General features: G+C 38.4%; 1 protein-coding gene across 1 annotated transcript; it reads right to left on the reverse strand.

The window, feature by feature from the left end:
- Positions 1-6,663: 6,663 nt before the first annotated feature.
- On the reverse strand, positions 6,664-17,298 carry LOC107601603 (putative all-trans-retinol 13,14-reductase). Its single transcript, XM_016293846.1, has 11 exons — positions 17,138-17,298; positions 16,862-17,046; positions 16,520-16,761; positions 16,219-16,414; positions 15,915-16,112; positions 15,673-15,795; positions 15,423-15,561; positions 7,790-7,899; positions 7,544-7,710; positions 6,982-7,138; positions 6,664-6,906 (listed from the first exon to the last, which is right to left on the reverse strand). The coding sequence occupies exons 1-11, from the start codon at positions 17,296-17,298 to the stop codon at positions 6,761-6,763; spliced, it is 1,824 nt and encodes a 607-aa protein (XP_016149332.1). The 3' UTR covers positions 6,664-6,760.
- Positions 17,299-17,515: the final 217 nt, after the last annotated feature.

The raw sequence follows: 17,515 nt of genomic DNA on the forward strand, positions 1-17,515 counted from the left end.
TTGTTTCTTCATCGGAACAGATTTTGAGAACTTAAGCATAACATCACTTGCTCACCAATGGATCCTCTGCAGTGAATGGGTGCCGTCAGAATGAGAATTCAAACATCACAATAATAAAGTAGCACTGTCAAATCGATTATTCACGATTAATCACATCCAAAATAAAAGTTGGTGTTTACATAATATACTGTATGTTTGTTTACTGTGTATGTGTAAATACACACACATACATGTTGATATTTATACGTGTATATATATATATATATATAGATATACACAAGTGGTCTATCCATCTCAGCCCGTCAGCAGCACATGAAGTCCTCACAATGCAGTTCACAATGTCTCAGCTACTATTGACTACACCAGTGTCTCAGGGTCTTACCAATATAGCCCAAGGATGGGGACACTATGTACACTGCTTTTTTCATCAGTCTGTTCAAAGTAACTGCACATCAGAAGCATCATCAATCAAAATACACAGACTCTTGTAAATTTGTCCGGGAATAAACCAGCAAATCTGTCTTCACTGTGCATTTGAAAAGAGAAAAACCTCCACATTTCTATAAATCTATGACACTAATCCTGGTTACTAATTTATAGGAAGTCCTGTGTGTGTTAATGACCCGTGAGCAATTTAATGTGAATTCCCATGTTAAGTGTGCACCTGATGGAATGTTGTGATTGTTTGCTGAGAGACGCTCAATTGGAATGGGAATAATGGGACAGAGTCAATTCAGAAAGATGAATTGCTCACAAACATGCACACTGCCTGCAGACAGGATGGTCCATCCAGAGAATGTTCCAGAGACAATGGCGCTGCGCCAGCACAGCGGGGACACTCTCCAAGGTAAAGTTTGGAGCAGTCCATTAAAATGGAAAAACAATCATGAGCAGGCGGTGATGGAGTGTAGACCATTTCACGGTGGTGTACGGAGAAAAAGACTTATTCCTCCCCCTAAATGCAAAAGATTTCTGAGAAGGGGCACATTGTATGCACAGTTGGATAATAAACTACTAAGTACCATGCAGAATCACCCTGTCTGATTCATTTCAAAACAATGTGGTGATAAACACTAGTGTGTTATGGACACAGTGAGAATAAGATTTCATTACACAGCTCTTAGGCTGTACACAGGCCTTGTCCGATCACAAAACTTCAGAATGGGTCACCTAAATCCTTTCCAGAAAGGAATAGTTTACCCAAAAATGAAAATTTGCTGAATATGTACCCACTTTTCCCAATTCAACCATCTAAGATATAGATCAGAATAAGAGTCCAAACACTTGATAAAAACATCACAATAATCCACATGTAATCCACAGGACTCAGTCCATCAATAAATGTCATTTGAAGTGAAAAGCTACGTGTTTAACATTAAATTGTCATTCTGGCCAAAATATGAGTCCATAATAATCCATAATAACACTTCCTCCAGTGAAAAAGTCCATCCCCTTGTCATTTCACATAAAAAAAACCCAGACTTATTTGCAAGTATTTTCCCACATGAAAAAATACTATAGTAATTTATAGTAAATACTATAGTGTTTTTGAACCATACTAAAGTGAATTATGCTGTATATATTATAGTATTTACAACAGTGTGTTAATGAATGCTACAGCATACTATATTAATATAGTGAACTGATAAACTGTAATAAATACTGTAGTATACTTTAGTTTTTACTACAGTAAACTGTTGTGTATTGTAGTATAATAATATAGCCTATAGTTATAGAAAACTTAGTACAGCATTGGGTAATGTGTTTATATTATTACCACAGCAACTATAGAATTATCACAACAAATTAATTCAAGTACTTTACTATAGTATGGTTAAAAACACTATAGTATTTACTATAAATTACTATAGTATTTTTTTCATGTGGGTTGATCTTTGCATATTTCTCTCCTGATTCAGACTTACTTGCAACTTTTTCACTGGAGAAAGGATTTTAGCTAGATGCAACAGTTTGAAGTTAAAAAACAACTTAATGAGCCGAGGGATTTGTTTCTTACACAAACAAAGCTTTTCACTTCACAAGATGTTAATTGATGGACTGGAGTCCTGGATTATTGGGATGTTTTATCAGCTATTTATACTCTCATTCTGACGGCACCCATTCACTGCGGAGGATCCATTGGTGAGCAAGTGATGTAATGCTAAATTTCTCCAAATCTATTCAGATGAAGAAACAAACTACATCTTGGCCTGAGGGTGAGTACTTTTTTTGTTTTTGGGTGAACTAATCTTTTAATATGAACTTCTCAAAAAGAAAAAATAGTGTTAGGTATTAACAATGGACTAACAATATTTGTAGATAATATTGAATATATAGAAATAATTGGTTCAAAATAAACAAATACATACTGTAATTAGATGTGAATCAATTCTTTCTACATTTTTCTTCATCTAAAGTTGATCTTTTTTATATTTTCCTTTCTTTGCAACTCGTACAATTTGTTCATGAATGATGAGGAAAAAATATAATGAACTTGAATCAAATTCACATTCTATTCTAAATATGCCACTGCAGTAAAAACATGCCATACATAACGCAATATCCTAAACCATCAACAATATGGAAAATAAGTTTCACAAGCATGAAGAATTCTTGAAAACTTCTAAACTGTAGATAATGCACATGTATTACTATCATTTCTAAAGAAACAGACAGTTTTCACATGCTGAATTTAGTTTGTCTTGATACTGTACTGTTTAAAATAACCTAATATGAATTGATGTGACATAACAAAAAGACTAAAAGAGAAATGATGTTATATAAGTCACTGCCTTGATTCACTGTTAAAGAAAAATAATGATAGCTGCACACACCAGTATCCTACATGCATTTCTATTCCTGTTCAATTCAAAACAAGTAGGCAGGCTTGTGCTAAATCATTCTGGAAGCTGAGAATAATAAGCCCAGCAGGGGGTGGAATGAACAGTGAAATGTTGTCAATTATCTCAAAATGTAGAACAGTTGGATCCAAATTTCAGCTGAGAAAGTTTTCACTCTGTGAGTGTTAGGTTTTAATCACAGCCCTCATACAACATATGATTTGAGCTGAATTCAAATCATGTGCGAGTAAGTTAACTATAAGTTAGTCAAGTCAAACTTTGAATGTGTACTTGGCAAAGCCTTGCCTGAACAGGTCACAGGCCATCTGTACAAAAGAATGATAGAAAAATAGAACGATAGATAGAACGATAGATAGATAGAATGATAGATAGATAGATAGATAGATAGATAGATAGATAGATAGATAGATAGATAGTAATCAGATAACATTTTACTCAAACCCTCTGGCTGATAGAATAATTTGTCATGGAAGACTGTTAAATTTGATGCAAAATGCAAAATAGAAGCATCTTCATTAGATACTCAGACATTTGGACTCCTCTTCATATGTGAAATTATTTCTCTAAATGGCAAAACAGCAAACTGAAAGCTTTTGAAGTAGACTGTGCCTCATGCCAAGATGCAAGTCAAGCGTCTATGCATTCTCCAATATGGAGGAAAAGAAGTTCATAAACTGCACATCAATTCTAATGAAATAAAGGACAAAAGATGCACTATAGAAGCGTTTCGGCCAGATCCTGTAGTGCCTGTGCACATATCAACAGATCAATCCAGCATCTGTGTGTTGTATTGACAGAGAGACTTTAAAGTAGCTTTTCCGGTCAATGTCTGAGATCCACATCTATGGGAGTCAAGATTTCTATACCAAATAAAAATTCGATTTTTTTTTCTATTCTAAATCACAAAAAAATGTGGGGCTATATATATATACACACTCACACACATATATATAAAGGGTCTTCACTGCCATAGATGAACAATTTTTGGTTCTTCAAAGAATCTTTCAATGAAAAGTAAAATAACCATTTGTTTCTTAGTATGAAGGACATTTTAATAATCTGAAGAACTTTTTCCACTTTATAGAATCTTTTGTGCAATGAAAATGTTCTATGGATGTTAATGTTTCTTCATGGAAACACAGACACCAATAAAGAAACTTTATTTCACATTATTGCAAAAATAATAAAACAGGTCTCCCAAACACTGCTTTAGGCTGGGTAAACAGTCCTTTTCCACACTCACCAATGATGATGCTGTGTTGGGCTTTTTGGGATGTTCAGACAAACAGAGCAATCTGTTGATAGCACCACAGAGACAAAGTGTTTACTTAGTAGGGTGCAATCATATTTTATAAATTAGGATGAGAAAGTATTTAACATTAAAAAAAAAAAAACACCTGCATTACCTTGTGTGGCCTTTGGCTCTCCATTTATTCTCAAATATGTCTAGGTGAAACAAATAAGAGAAACAATCTCCGTTGTGATTTGTCATTCCTATGGGAAGTGATTGAGAGGGCAAGACGCAGTGAAGAAAGGATATTTTAAGCTAGAAGTCAAACTGATGAGCAAGAGGAGAGAATATGTATGAAGGAAACAGAGAGACACACTCGAAGTGTGTTTGTATTATGTGTACATGGGTGTGTGTGTGTGGAGAGAGACACACTGAGGGATGAGGCAGAAACTGCTGCTATTTATATCCCCTTCAGTAGCTTCAGGGAACAGCCACCATCTGCATAGAACAGGCAAAATCAGAGCCCAAATTTTTACCGAATATTCACGACTGGTATCCACGTGGCTTCTGATATACAAGCAGAAGCCAATCCTGGTAATAAAGAGCATGAATAATAACGTTCAGTTATACTGCAGTGTTTTTATTAAATATTAAAATTGGATTTATGCAGAAGACTCCATTCACCTCTGAAATGGATTGCATGCTTGCTTACAGCAAACGCTTTCTGCTGGGAGCTAGCCGCAGCATCTAATACTGTCGGAGTCACCATTTATACACTTGGGCTATTTATACAGCAGCTTTGAATAGCTCTGTTCGTCCCTGCACACCATCCTGCTGCTGCACTCACACACTACTGCAGTGATCCGTACTCCACACACGGAACAAAGGTGGCAAGAAATGAAGGCTGACCAAAAAATAAAAATTTTCATAATCTTCACAAATTAACATCTTTGAATCCTAAACACAATCGGCATAAGTAAAAATCCCTGACTGTAATTTGTACACTAAAGAGTATTTAAACCGTAGCAAACTAGCATTTGATCAACAGTCATACTCCATGCAAGTGTGGCTTTTATGTGTCTGGCTTTTATAATTGTGGTGCGGTTCATATGAAAGTAACTGAATTAGAGACTCAGGAACAAGTCTTTAGGTTCACCAGACCTAAAAGGAAGAGGAGTATCCTTTCAGATAGGATCATGGATATTCCTTGAAAACAAATATATATCCTTAGTTTATTCAAAGTAACTGGCAAATTAAATCAAAAGGGGCCAGACACAAATGACTACGGGTTGACTTGGGAAAACTACCAAGCACAAGTGTTAAAGTCATAACAGAAAAAGGCACAGCCAAACCTAAAGACCATTTATTTGGTCCAAAACCACTCAAATCCCAGATATTTCTTCTCTGGCTAATGCATGTCAAAGCAGTGCGATTCCCTCTTGAGAGCAAACTACTAACAAAACATTTTACACAGCAGTTTCAGACCACTTGGTTTAAACCGCACATCTGTGACATTTTCTCTAGCTTCCAGCTCCACAACTGTAAACCAAATCCCACATGTGAAAATCAGTTTTAAAAACATTTCCTGATGAAAAAGCAGTGATGAGTGCAATCGTCTCACTGCATCAGTTTAATCGTGCTAATATTGTGTATGAAGTAACTTTTTGCTAATGCAACTTAACCAGCACTGTGGTGTCCGGTTGTGGGCTAAATTCTTAAAGTGTATGAAGCAGCACTATAATGCTGCCATCTAGTGACAAACCATAAACAGTTAACCAACCAGTAAGTCAGAGTCAAATTGAAGAGTTCAGGTGAAGGGCATACATCCACCTGGTATCTTGAAGTGCTGCAACTCACTGGATATGCTAAAGTTTGCCAAATTACTGATGCCTCTAAAGTCACTTCTGGGACACATTGAAGTTTCCAGTACAACAACCACTTGTGTTGTCAAGTCTGACTGCATAAATCTAGACACCTAGTACTGGCAGCATGAAGATGCATATTCAACTATGAAAACCAGTACCACATTCACATCTTTATTCAGAGTTGCAGGGAACAAATGTGCAGCAAAACCGGCTTCCAGCTCCACAACTGTAAACCAAATCCCACATGTGAAAATCAGTTTTAAAAACATTTCCTGATGAAAAAAGCAGTGATGAGTGCAATCGTCTCACTGCATCAGTTTAATCGTGCTAATATTGTGTATGAAGTAACTTTTTGCTAATGCAACATAACCAGCACTGTGGTGTCCGGTTGTGGGCTAAATTCTTAAAGTGTATGAAGCAGCACTATAATGCTGCCATCTAGTGACAAACCATAAACAGTTAACCAACCAGTAAGTCAGAGTCAAATTGAAGAGTTCAGGTGAAGGGCATACATCCACCTGGTATCTTGAAGTGCTGCAACTCACTGGATATGCTAAAGTTTACCAAATTACCTCTAAAGTCACTTCTGGGACACATTGAAGTTTCCAGTACAACAACCACTTGTGTTGTCAAGTCTGACTGCATAAATCTAGACACCTAGTACTGGCAGCATGAAGATGCATATTCAACTATGAATACCAGTACCACATTATTCACATCTTTATTCAGAGTTGCAGGGAACAAATGTGCAGCAAAACCACAAGAGAATAGCATCAAGAGTACAAATATTACACCACATATTCTCACTCTACTTTCTTGACCACCTTCCTCTTCAGTTTCTTTTGCTGGAGCAGGAGGTCAATATACAGACAGTGATCCATAACAGTTGAAGCACAGAGAAGTCCACCATGTAGCGCGCCAGAGTAACCACCAGAGAAAACATCTTGCCCTGAGGTGAAAACAACTTCATATAGGAAATTTAATATTCATACCACATCCTTTGAAACTTGTAATGGAGTAATACCTGACAGGTAGAGGTTCTTGACAGGAGTGTTGCACCTGGTCATGGCAATGTTCAGAGGCTGGTATCTCTCCAGACTGTGCTCTGCAGACAGCATGGACCCATATGTGGCCCTCAGCCCATGCATGTTAATGGGAGTGACTGCATGCAACATTGCCAACTACAAAAGCCACAAAATGACCACTTAAGCCACAACACTTCTGTAACTTTACTACAGTACAGCACCCATAACCAAAGTTTACCTTCTCTTTCAGCTTGGGGAAGTGGACACAAGCCCAGTCAAAGAGATGATTAGCAAATCTCCTCTTGTATTTCTCATACTCTTCACCCCTTTCAGGCTCACTGACATTGTGCCACTGTTCAAACCACTTTGGATTGACCATAGTGTGGATCACCATACGTGACTGCCCTAAAACACAAGCCACCCACTGAGACACTTTAGTTGGTTTGTTTACATTGTTTTGGATGTACAATAGTGCGAGAAATTTAACCTGGGAAACGAGTGCATGAAGTGGGATCCTTAGCAGAGGGGAAGGAAACAACAGCACCCATAACCAAAGTTTACCTTCTCTTTCAGCTTGGGGAAGTGGACACAAGCCCAGTCAAAGAGATGATTAGCAAATCTCATCTTGTATTTCTCATACTCTTCACCCCTTTCAGGCTCACTGACATTGTGCCACTGTTCAAACCACTTTGGATTGACCATAGTGTGGATCACCATACGTGACTGCCCTAAAACACAAGCCACCCACTGAGACATAGTTGGTTTGTTTACATTGTTTTGGATGTACAATAGTGCGAGAAATTTAACCTGGGAAACGAGTGCATGAAGTGGGATCCTTAGCAGAGGGGAAGGAAACGTACATCATGGGGATGTTGTCAGGTGCGATGTCCTTGTCTGAATCGAAGTACTCTTCCATCCTAAAGCAATCAAATTAAATTGCTAAAGAGAATGTAGACTTACAGTATGTTTAAATGGAGAAAAGAGTGATTAATGGACTTGTGCACCTACATCTCATCCATGTTGTTGCTCTTATAAAGGCGGATGTTAGTTGAAGAGATGCCCAGTTCTTCCATAGTTGCATTAAAGCCTGCAAACACCTGGAAAAATCCTTTGCCTGGTTTCAGAGTATGAAGATAACCTTGGACCTCTGGGAAAAGCAGATGTACACATTACCCCAGAAAAATCTACCCAGTAATACAGCACATCATGTTATCAAGTCACATTAAGTTATAGCAAGAAGCAGTACAAGGTACACAGCAAAATCCCCAGAGTTAAGTCAACTCTGCTCAGAGTACATATTGTCCCAATCTACAGAGTGTTAAAGTAACACTGAAGCCGAGTTAAAGTTAATGGGATAATTAAGCAATGATTGAGCATTAGTAAAGAAAACCCGCTGTTAACGGGGTTGAAGATGAACAACTACTGTTCATGCTTTTAAGCATGAAAACTTACCACAGAAGCCACAACAGTGGTAACTCAGCTTCAGTGTTACTTTAACACTCTGTAGATTGGGACAATGTACTCCGAGCGGAGTTGATTTAATGCTGGGGATTTTGCAGTGTACTGAAAACATTCGTACACTTACCCGGATTTGCCTGAAACTCTGGAGGCAGAAGCTTCTTGAAGGTGGTGAACACTCCAGCGTTAGAAATAGTCACAGGAGCCAGAACTTCAACATCTTTACCTCCGGCCTTCACGGTCACTCCTGGTCAAAGAGAATACGGATATGATAACCCTTGTTTTATGCATCTGCAGGTACTGGATGCCCCAATATGTAATAGACAACACAATCTCCGTATACATATACTGTGGGCCTGTCCAAACACCCACACTTGTGGTCTTTGCACTTGACAGGACACATTTCCTGCATTCAACACAAGTGAGCATGAAGACCACAAGTGTGTAGATATTAGATATAAAGTTGAGCTTCGACTTACAGTAGTTTGCATGTTATAATAAAGTTCGGTAGTCCCTATAACAGACAACGGCTTAATTTAGATGGTCACGCTTCTCATTTAGTGATAAGCAGTTGCAAATCTAGTACAAAATACACATCTTTGCACATAACTTGGAACACGTTCTTCTACTACCAAATTATATGCAATCGAACATGACATCTCTGCAAAAACTCACAATTCTTTTCCAGAACAAGACACATGGGATACACTTTCTTAAAATACGCCCCAAAGTGGTTTAAGTGTGGATTTAGTACGCATTAAGGGCACTGCGCTTTGATGATTAAGACCTGGGACAGTCTTGCATGCACACTTCCTGTTGAGTGTACATAATCAAGTGGCCAAGACCGCAAGTGTGGGTATTTGGACAAGCCCAGTAACTCACCATATGCACTTTGTTTTCCATCAGCTAGAATGCTGGACACAGGCGCATTTACAAGGACTCTCCCGCCATGCTTCTCCAAAACCTGGATGACGTGGTATGGGATCTCACTGGCACCACCCTTTGGATAGTACACACCACGCTTGGAGTGGTGCAGGAAGAGGGCATCCATTGTCTGGGGATGCCCAACCACTGCATATTTTGTATGTCTCCCTCATTTAACACACCTGATTCAACTCATCAGCTGATTAGTAGAGATTGCAAGACATGAACTGGGTGCAGCCTATGAGCTAGACATGCAAAATGTGCACTGGTTGGGGGTCACCAGAACAGATTTGTGAAGTATTGACTTGCACACTACTCGCAAACTAAAGCTTACGTACCTTTCCGAAGAAGTCTGTCCTTTTTGTTTTGGTCTACAACTAGTGGGCCAAGAGGGCTGATGGTCCCCTTGCACAGTCCACTTCTCCTGCCAAACAGATACCAGTATGTGCCACGAGCCCAATCCACAAGCCATTCCAAGAAAAGCAGAATCCACCCCATCTTCAATTGCTAGAAAAAGATCAGCTGGTGTTTTCAGTTTCAGGAATGACTGCTGGGAGAGTAACCTTTAATGAGGAGTTGAAAACTCAAGGAGCTGCACTTCCCAGGGATGAAAGCCAAGAGTTTAGTGTTGGTGAGTGAGTTAAGGCCTTATTTATTAGTCTAAATTGTGGGTGGAGAGAATTAACTTGCTTCACTATGATTGGTTTGACCTGACAGTTTAACAGACTGATTGCTTTAGTTGCTCATAATTTGGTTCCTTGCCGCTGTCGCCTCTGGCTTGCTTAGTTGGGGACACTTCATTTCCAGCGTTATCGTTGACATGATTGCAAAGATATTATTTAAACTGAGCTGGATGTTGACATCACTGAATTCAATGATGAACTGTCTTTAACTGAAAAATGAGTGTTTACTATTGTCATTTTGCATTGACACTATTTTCGTAATTAATGCTGTTCAGTTGCTTTGTCACAATCTGTATTGTTAAAAGCGCTATATAAATAAAGGTGACTTGACTTGACTCATAATGATTAACTCTTGTTTTGCATAAATGTGGGAATGCATGTATTTTTCTTCTTCTTATTATTATTATTATTATCTGGTGAAGTATTCAAATCAGCTTGACTTGTCGTATGATTTGGAGAACCGATTCCTTTCTAATCAACTTCCTCTGAGAGAGTTGCAGACAGTCAAACAACAAACATTAACCCATGCAATCTCTTTAATGTCACTGCATCTGCACTTGGATCAATTATTGTAAGTTGTATAGGTGATAAATCAGATCATTGATTTACTTTAAATATATTAATGTGTTAATGTTGCGCGTTTCATCATCCAAATGTGCAAATGTGTAAAGGCAAACATTACAATTCACTGGTCGATCACATATGAGATAAGACATCTGCACAACCACATACACTGGCTGTATTTGAAAGCAAAGGAATTGCCTTGCAGCCCATTCAGTCAATGTGGCAGTGTTTTGTGCATAAAGGTAATTCAGGATTCCAAAGCACCATAACATGTCAAATGATCTACAACAAATTCAAGTGAGCTTTAAAGAGCACAAAGCAAAATTTAGTGATTACAGGGGAGTCATAGTTTAAAAAAAAAGCAAAAAAAACAAACACTTCTTTCCACCAACTGCACAGACTAGGCAGCATAAGAATAAAACTGACTGGTTGTTGAATTGAATTGCTGGAAAAGATACCTACAAAGGTAGGTAGCTTGTTTGTTAAGCACTAATGGAACATAGTGAAGGGGTGACCATCACTATGCACCACTCACTTCAGGCAGAGCATTTGAAGTGAACACTTTGTAGGGAGCAGGGCAATTAGAGTCTGACAAAGTCAACTCTAGACTTCTATTATTTTCTCCATTCTGAAGAAAAAAAAAGAAGCAAATAAAAAGGAAGAAGAAAATAAACAGTGCATATCACAAGAGACAGGCAATAAGTATATTTTGCGATTATGATTGAAGGTATTGATAATTTGCAATTTATATATATATATATATATATATATACACACAATACAGTAAAACTGCACATTTTAGAGTGGCCTTTTATTGTGGCCAGCCTAAGGCACACCAGTGCAATAATCATGCTGTCTAATCAGCATCTTGATATGCCACACCTGTGAGGTGGATGGATTATCTCAGCAAAGGAGAAGTGCTCACTAACACAGATTTAGACAGATTTGTGAACAATATTTGAGAAATAGGCTTTTTATGTACAATGGAAAAAGTCTTAGATATGAGTTCAGTTCATGAAAAATGGGGGCAAAAACAAAAGTGTTGTGTTTATCTTTTTTTTCAGTGTATATATATATATATATATATATATATATATATAGATAGATATAGGTCTATTCTTTATAAGCACAGTAGCTTATACATGATGCTCGTGTTCACTTACCTCTTGTTTAAAAACAGGTCGCGTTCAAAGCCTCCCTCACAATACTAACATTTATACTGAATTAGTATATTATTATTAACTTTGCAACTACATGTCAACTAGCAGTCAGAGTATTAGTAGACTGTCTGCTTAATATCTACTAACACTTTGTTTTGATGGTCGCTTAACAGACGCTCTACTGACTATAAGTTACTTTGCAAGTATGGTAACTTATTCTACTAACCTTAAACTAACAGTCTACAGATGCTCTAATGAGAGTTAGTTGACATGTAGTTGCAAAGTTACTTACAGTTAGTAGAATGTCTAAAGTGGACTATCGAACAAAGTGCAACTATTGAACAAAACCAAAAGATTAGAGTCTGGCGCTAAGACTCTAGTCTCTCGATTGCCAACGCCTCAAAAATGGTTCTTTTTGGGGTCGACTCCCAGCCTGTTAACTTACAATTTATTTACTTGAGTACGATCTCTTTGTACAACGCTTACCACGAAACAACAAACAAACAAGAAAACAAATAAATATTTGTGGAATATTTCGCGTAACTCCCAATGATTCACCTCAACTTTCCAAAATGAATCGCCAGGGCGTGACGATAGAATTCAGTTAATCACTTTCTTTTGGACTCAGCATCTCATAATGCCGTTGAAAACACAAATACAACTTTAATTCTCTTTAGTTTCTATTTTGCTTTAGCTGGCATCTACAAGCTTTTTACGCACAGCATTCGATAGTTACGCATGCGCAAAAAGCGTGCTTTTCGTACGGTGGCTGAGACCCGGAGATATTGGAGACCCGAGAGAGCTCAACGCGCTGCAAATGAAAAAACACCTGCAAATAGGATGTATCGATTAACCGCGAGCTCGTCGAAAATCATTTCAAATATGTGACGATTCAAATCGGTTAAGATCCCAAACAAATCGCGATACATTTGGAGTAGGAGTTTATATGAATGTATCTCTGAGGGGAACTGACTATCTTTAGAAAATTTTAGGTGGTATTTTCTTTTCATCTTGCCTCTGAACAATGCATATTAAAGCAATGTTCATAAGTCATGCAGCTGTAAGCTTTTCTTTTTCTTTTGTTTTTACTCGCGATTTTTACAACACGCATTTACGTATTTCATGGCACATTCGTTGTATGCGTATTTGGTGCCACCTATTGTTGTGGGTGTATTATTGACATGTCAAAGTCTAAACCCTGAATATAAGACGACCGCGTTTTTTCAGATGTATTTCCAAGAAAAAAACATTGTCTTATATTCGGATCAATACGGTAGTTTGTTATATTTCAATTTCAAAAAGAAACGCAGCAATAGTCTAATAAAACCTTTTCATTTTCTCATAAAAAAATCGTGAGAAAATCGAATCGTGAAATCAAAATCGTGAATCGAATCGAATCGTGAGTTGAGTGAATCGTTACATCCCTACCTGCAAATTAAGAAAACATCTTCATCAATTCGACAACACACGCGCTACAAATTCTCACAACACAACCAAATACAGAAACGCGATGCAAATACTCACAAATGCAGAAACTCTCTGCAAATTCTGACAAGACAACCAAATACAGAAACGCGCAAGTATACAGACCACAACAAGCAGGATTCTACATGTGCGAACTGTTTTTGTTTGTGTTGTGAGAATTTGCAGCGCAGATTTCCTTTTGTGTGCTGGGAATATTGCATTGCAAATATTTCTGTTGGCTTGGTATTTGTGAGTATAAATACAATTTAATTAAAATGTATTCAGATAATGTGTTTGCAGCTGGATAAGTCATTGGTGCCTTAGATGTCAGGCCAACAGTCCATTCATTGATGACATGTTACACACAAAATGGCAAAACTGGCTGTTTGGTCATTTGTAAATTTTTAAAAGAGGCGGCAAAAGAATGTGCAGCACATCGGACAAATGTACAGCAAAAGAAATGGTTTTTGATCAAGATTTGTACCATTTTAGTCCTTACTAGCAGTTGACATCACTGAGCCTATATATAAGGGTTTGTACAGGTAGATAATGATAGTGACAAACCCTCACTGTTTGTTTTGCTGTTTCTACATATTAAAACCACATTAAAATGGGGATGAAATTGATTAACGACTGATATATTCATCTCAGCGGCCCTTTCACATATTTTATTTCGTTTTTTCACTCTAGTTTCTTGACTGACTTCCTCTTCAGTTTCTTTTGGAGGAGCAGAAGGTCAATATACAGACAGTGATCCACAACACTTGAAGCACAGAGAAGACCACCATGTAGAGCACCAGAGTAACCAGCGGAGAAAACATCTTGCCCTGAGATGAAACACAAGAAAATACATTTATAAGTTCACCAGGCAAAACATGCAACTATCTATAATATGCCACTTAAATATCCAATATTAAAAGGCTTTCTGGAATATTTCTGATAATTCTGACTGATCGATCACAGCATTTAGCTGTCAAATATTTCTTAATAATCCAAGAAATGGACTTCCTTCATTGCTGTGCTCGTGTAATATCTTCTTGTCACTCAAACTCGGAGTATTACCTGACAGGTAGAGGTTCTTGACAGGAGTGTTGCACCTGGTCATGGCAATGTTCAGAGGCTGGAATCTCTCCAGACTGTGCTCTGCAGACAGCATGGACCCATATGTGGCCCCCAGCCCATGCATGTTTATGGGAGTGACTGCATGCAGCATCACCAACTACAAAAGAAAATAAATTCAGATCATTTATTAAATCGTTTCAGCCTTTTCAATGTTATTACAGTTCTGTTATTAAGCAGCACTCAAATATGAAGTATGACAAATTGACCTTCTCTTTCAGCTTGGGGAAGTGGACGCAAGCCCAGTCAAAGAGATGATTAGCAAATCTCATCTTGTATTTCTCATATTCTTGTCCTCTTTCTGTCTCTCTGATGTTGTTCCACTGTCCAAACCACCTTGGATTGACCATAGTGTGGATCACCATACGTGACTGTCCTAAAAATGCAAATAGATACAGACAAATAATTTTGAGTTGTTGTCCTGACTGTATAAAACTTTGAAGAATAGAGCAAAGGTCATATAAGAAACCTGGAAAACGGGCGCGCGAGATGGGATCCTTTGCAGAGGGCCACCCCATAGAAAATCTTTGGAGGGAGTTGAAAATCCGTGTTGCCCAGTGACAGCCCCAAAACATTACTGCTCTTGAGGAATGGGCCAAAATACCAGCAACAGTGTGTGACAACCTTGTGAAGACTTACAGAAAACGTTTGACGTCTGTCATTGCCAACAAAGGGTATATAACAAAGTATTGAGATGAAATTTTGTTATTGACCAAATACTTATTTTCCACCATAATTTGCAAATAAATTCTTTAAAAATCCTACAATGTGATTTTCTGGATTTTTTTTTCTCATTTTGTCTCTCATAGTTGAGGTATACCTATGATGAAAATTACAGGCCTCTCTCATCTTTTTAAGTGGGAGAACTTGCACAATTGGTGGCTGACTAAATACTTTTTTGCCCCACTGTATACATCATGGGGATGTTATCAGGTGCGTCCTCCTTGTCTGAAGCAAAGTATTCTTCCATGCTAAACATTATATGCACATAATATGCTTTATTCTCATCACTGTTAACACAAGTACTTTAACAGCATTGAAGAGTGAACGATGGACTTGTGCACCTACATTTCATCCATGTTGTTGCTCTTATAGAGTCGCATGTTGGTTGAAGAGATGCCCAGTTCTTCTTTAGTGGCATTAAAGCCTGCAAACACCTGGAAAAATCCTTTGCCTGGTTTCAAAGTATGAAGATAGTCCATGACTTCTGTAAAGGGCAAGAGATGCATGTGTTACCACACACCATCATATGGACCATTGATTGAGTTCATAACTTTGTTCATAGTATCGCATATATTGAAGATGTTCACTTGCTTACCCGGATTTGCCTGAATCTCTGGAGGCAGAAGCTTCTTGAAGGTGGTGAACATGCCAACATTTGAAATGATCACAGGAGCCCGAACTTCAACATCTTCTTCACCCCCTGTCTTCACAGCCACTCCTGGTCAGACAAAAAACAATGCATTTTGAGAATGCAAATATGTAATGTAGAACCCATTTTGGGTTCCAGTGAGGCTGTTGAACATCCATTGTTGTCTCACGATCAGATCACAAACTCACCGTACGCATTTTGCTTTTTATCAACTAGAATGCTGGACACAGGAGCATTGACAAGGACTTTTCCTCCATGCCGCTCCAAAACCTGGATGATGTGGTACGGGATCTCGCTAGCACCACCCTTAGGATAGTATACGCCATGCTTGGAGTGGTGCAGGAAGAGGGCGTCAATCATGCAGCTGTTGTTTTTGGGTGGGACACCTTCAGGAGGAAAACAGTGTTTCTAGTTGAAACTTCTCCAGAAGAATTCAATAAAATAGCTCAATGCAAAATAAGTTGGGAACAGACTAGAGATTTCTTCTCTCACCATAAAATATTTGAGAAAACACAGTGAGGAGGTCTTGGTTGCTAGTGAAAGACTTGACCACGTCTGTTGTACTGGTGCGGGAGTATCTGAAAATTGGGGAGATCAAGTCCGCGATTCCATTCCACAGTATGAAGCGAGCAAACCAGAGTGGGACCATCTTCAGCATACACAGGAGATGGATCTTCTTGGAACAGATCTATTAGGAAAATATGGAGACATTCATATATAATTCATAGGGCATTTAAAGGCCATACTCTGCAAAGTCTGGTATTTACAAAAACCTCAACAAAATTATAAATACCTTCATGATTTTGAACAGCTCCTCTACTGCCTTGGTATCATTGGGAAACTGCTTCTTAAGATGAGCCTCCATCTGCTTCTTGCCACTGTAGATAGTGTATTCTTTACGTTGTTTGCCTTTACCAATAACAACTGTGTCCACATGGAAACCCTGCTCAGCATAATGCACCTGGCCATCAGTGATCAGATCCAACACAACTTTCAGGAAGCCGTTTTCATGAAGTTGTCCAACGTAATGGAAGCCTTTAAGACAAAAATAGATCATGCAATTATTAAAATGCATTCAGCATTTCATCAAGCAATCATTTATACAGCTCCATGAACATTGCTGAGGTTATCTTACCACAGTCAAACTCGAAGCCTTTTTCAGTGAAGGTCTCACACAGGCCTCCTGCCTGCTTGTCTTGCTCCAACACCAGGACTTTCTTTCCTAGTTTGGCTAAAACTGCCGCTGCTGTCAAACCACCAATACCACTGCCAATCACAATAACGTCCAGGTTTCTGGGCACCTCAAACTCATCAAATACTCTAGGGTAAGAAATGGAGAATTAGTCAGTATTATACTGTATGTTTGCATTCAAGTTGTTTTACAATTCAGTCTCTTTGATCGAAAGCTTGCTTATCTTTTTGAAGCACTCTGTTCTTTTTCTTTTCATCTGTAGCTAGTGGGCTTGGAAGGCTTATGGTCTCCTTGCACAGTCCACTTCTCCTGCCAAACAGGTACCAGTATGTGCCACGAGCCCAGTCCACAAGCCATTCAGAGAAGAGCAGAAACCTCATTTTTAGTTGCTGGAAAAAGAAGAGCAGTTGAAGAGCAGCTGCTGTTTCAGTTGGAGTGTCTTCTGGAAGTTTTGACCTCTGTAAGGTGAAGGAAGCTCATCTGGCTCTTTTCAAAGTCAGGAGTCTAGTGCTGGTGGTTGAGTGCAGACCCTATTTATTGGTCTAATTTGTGAGTGGAGAGAATAAACATGTTTTATCAACATCGGTGTACCTTGAT

The sequence above is a fragment of the Sinocyclocheilus grahami genome, unplaced genomic scaffold (assembly GCF_001515645.1).
Source record: "Sinocyclocheilus grahami isolate Dianchi unplaced genomic scaffold, SAMN03320097.WGS_v1.1 scaffold308.1, whole genome shotgun sequence".
NCBI lineage: Eukaryota > Metazoa > Chordata > Actinopteri > Cypriniformes > Cyprinidae > Sinocyclocheilus > Sinocyclocheilus grahami.

Bases quoted from the DNA above. Each gene is read 5' to 3' on its own strand.
- LOC107601603 (XM_016293846.1), bottom strand. From the start codon at position 17,298: ATGAGGTTTCTGCTCTTCTCTGAATGGCTTGTGGACTGGGCTCGTGGC. The intron at 16,113-16,218 runs GTGAGAGAAGAA...TTCCTCCTGAAG, and splicing joins GTTTTCTCAAATATTTTATG to GTGTCCCACCCAAAAACAAC. The intron at 6,907-6,981 runs GTATTACTCCAT...TTTTCACCTCAG, and splicing joins CAAGAACCTCTACCTGTCAG to GGCAAGATGTTTTCTCTGGT.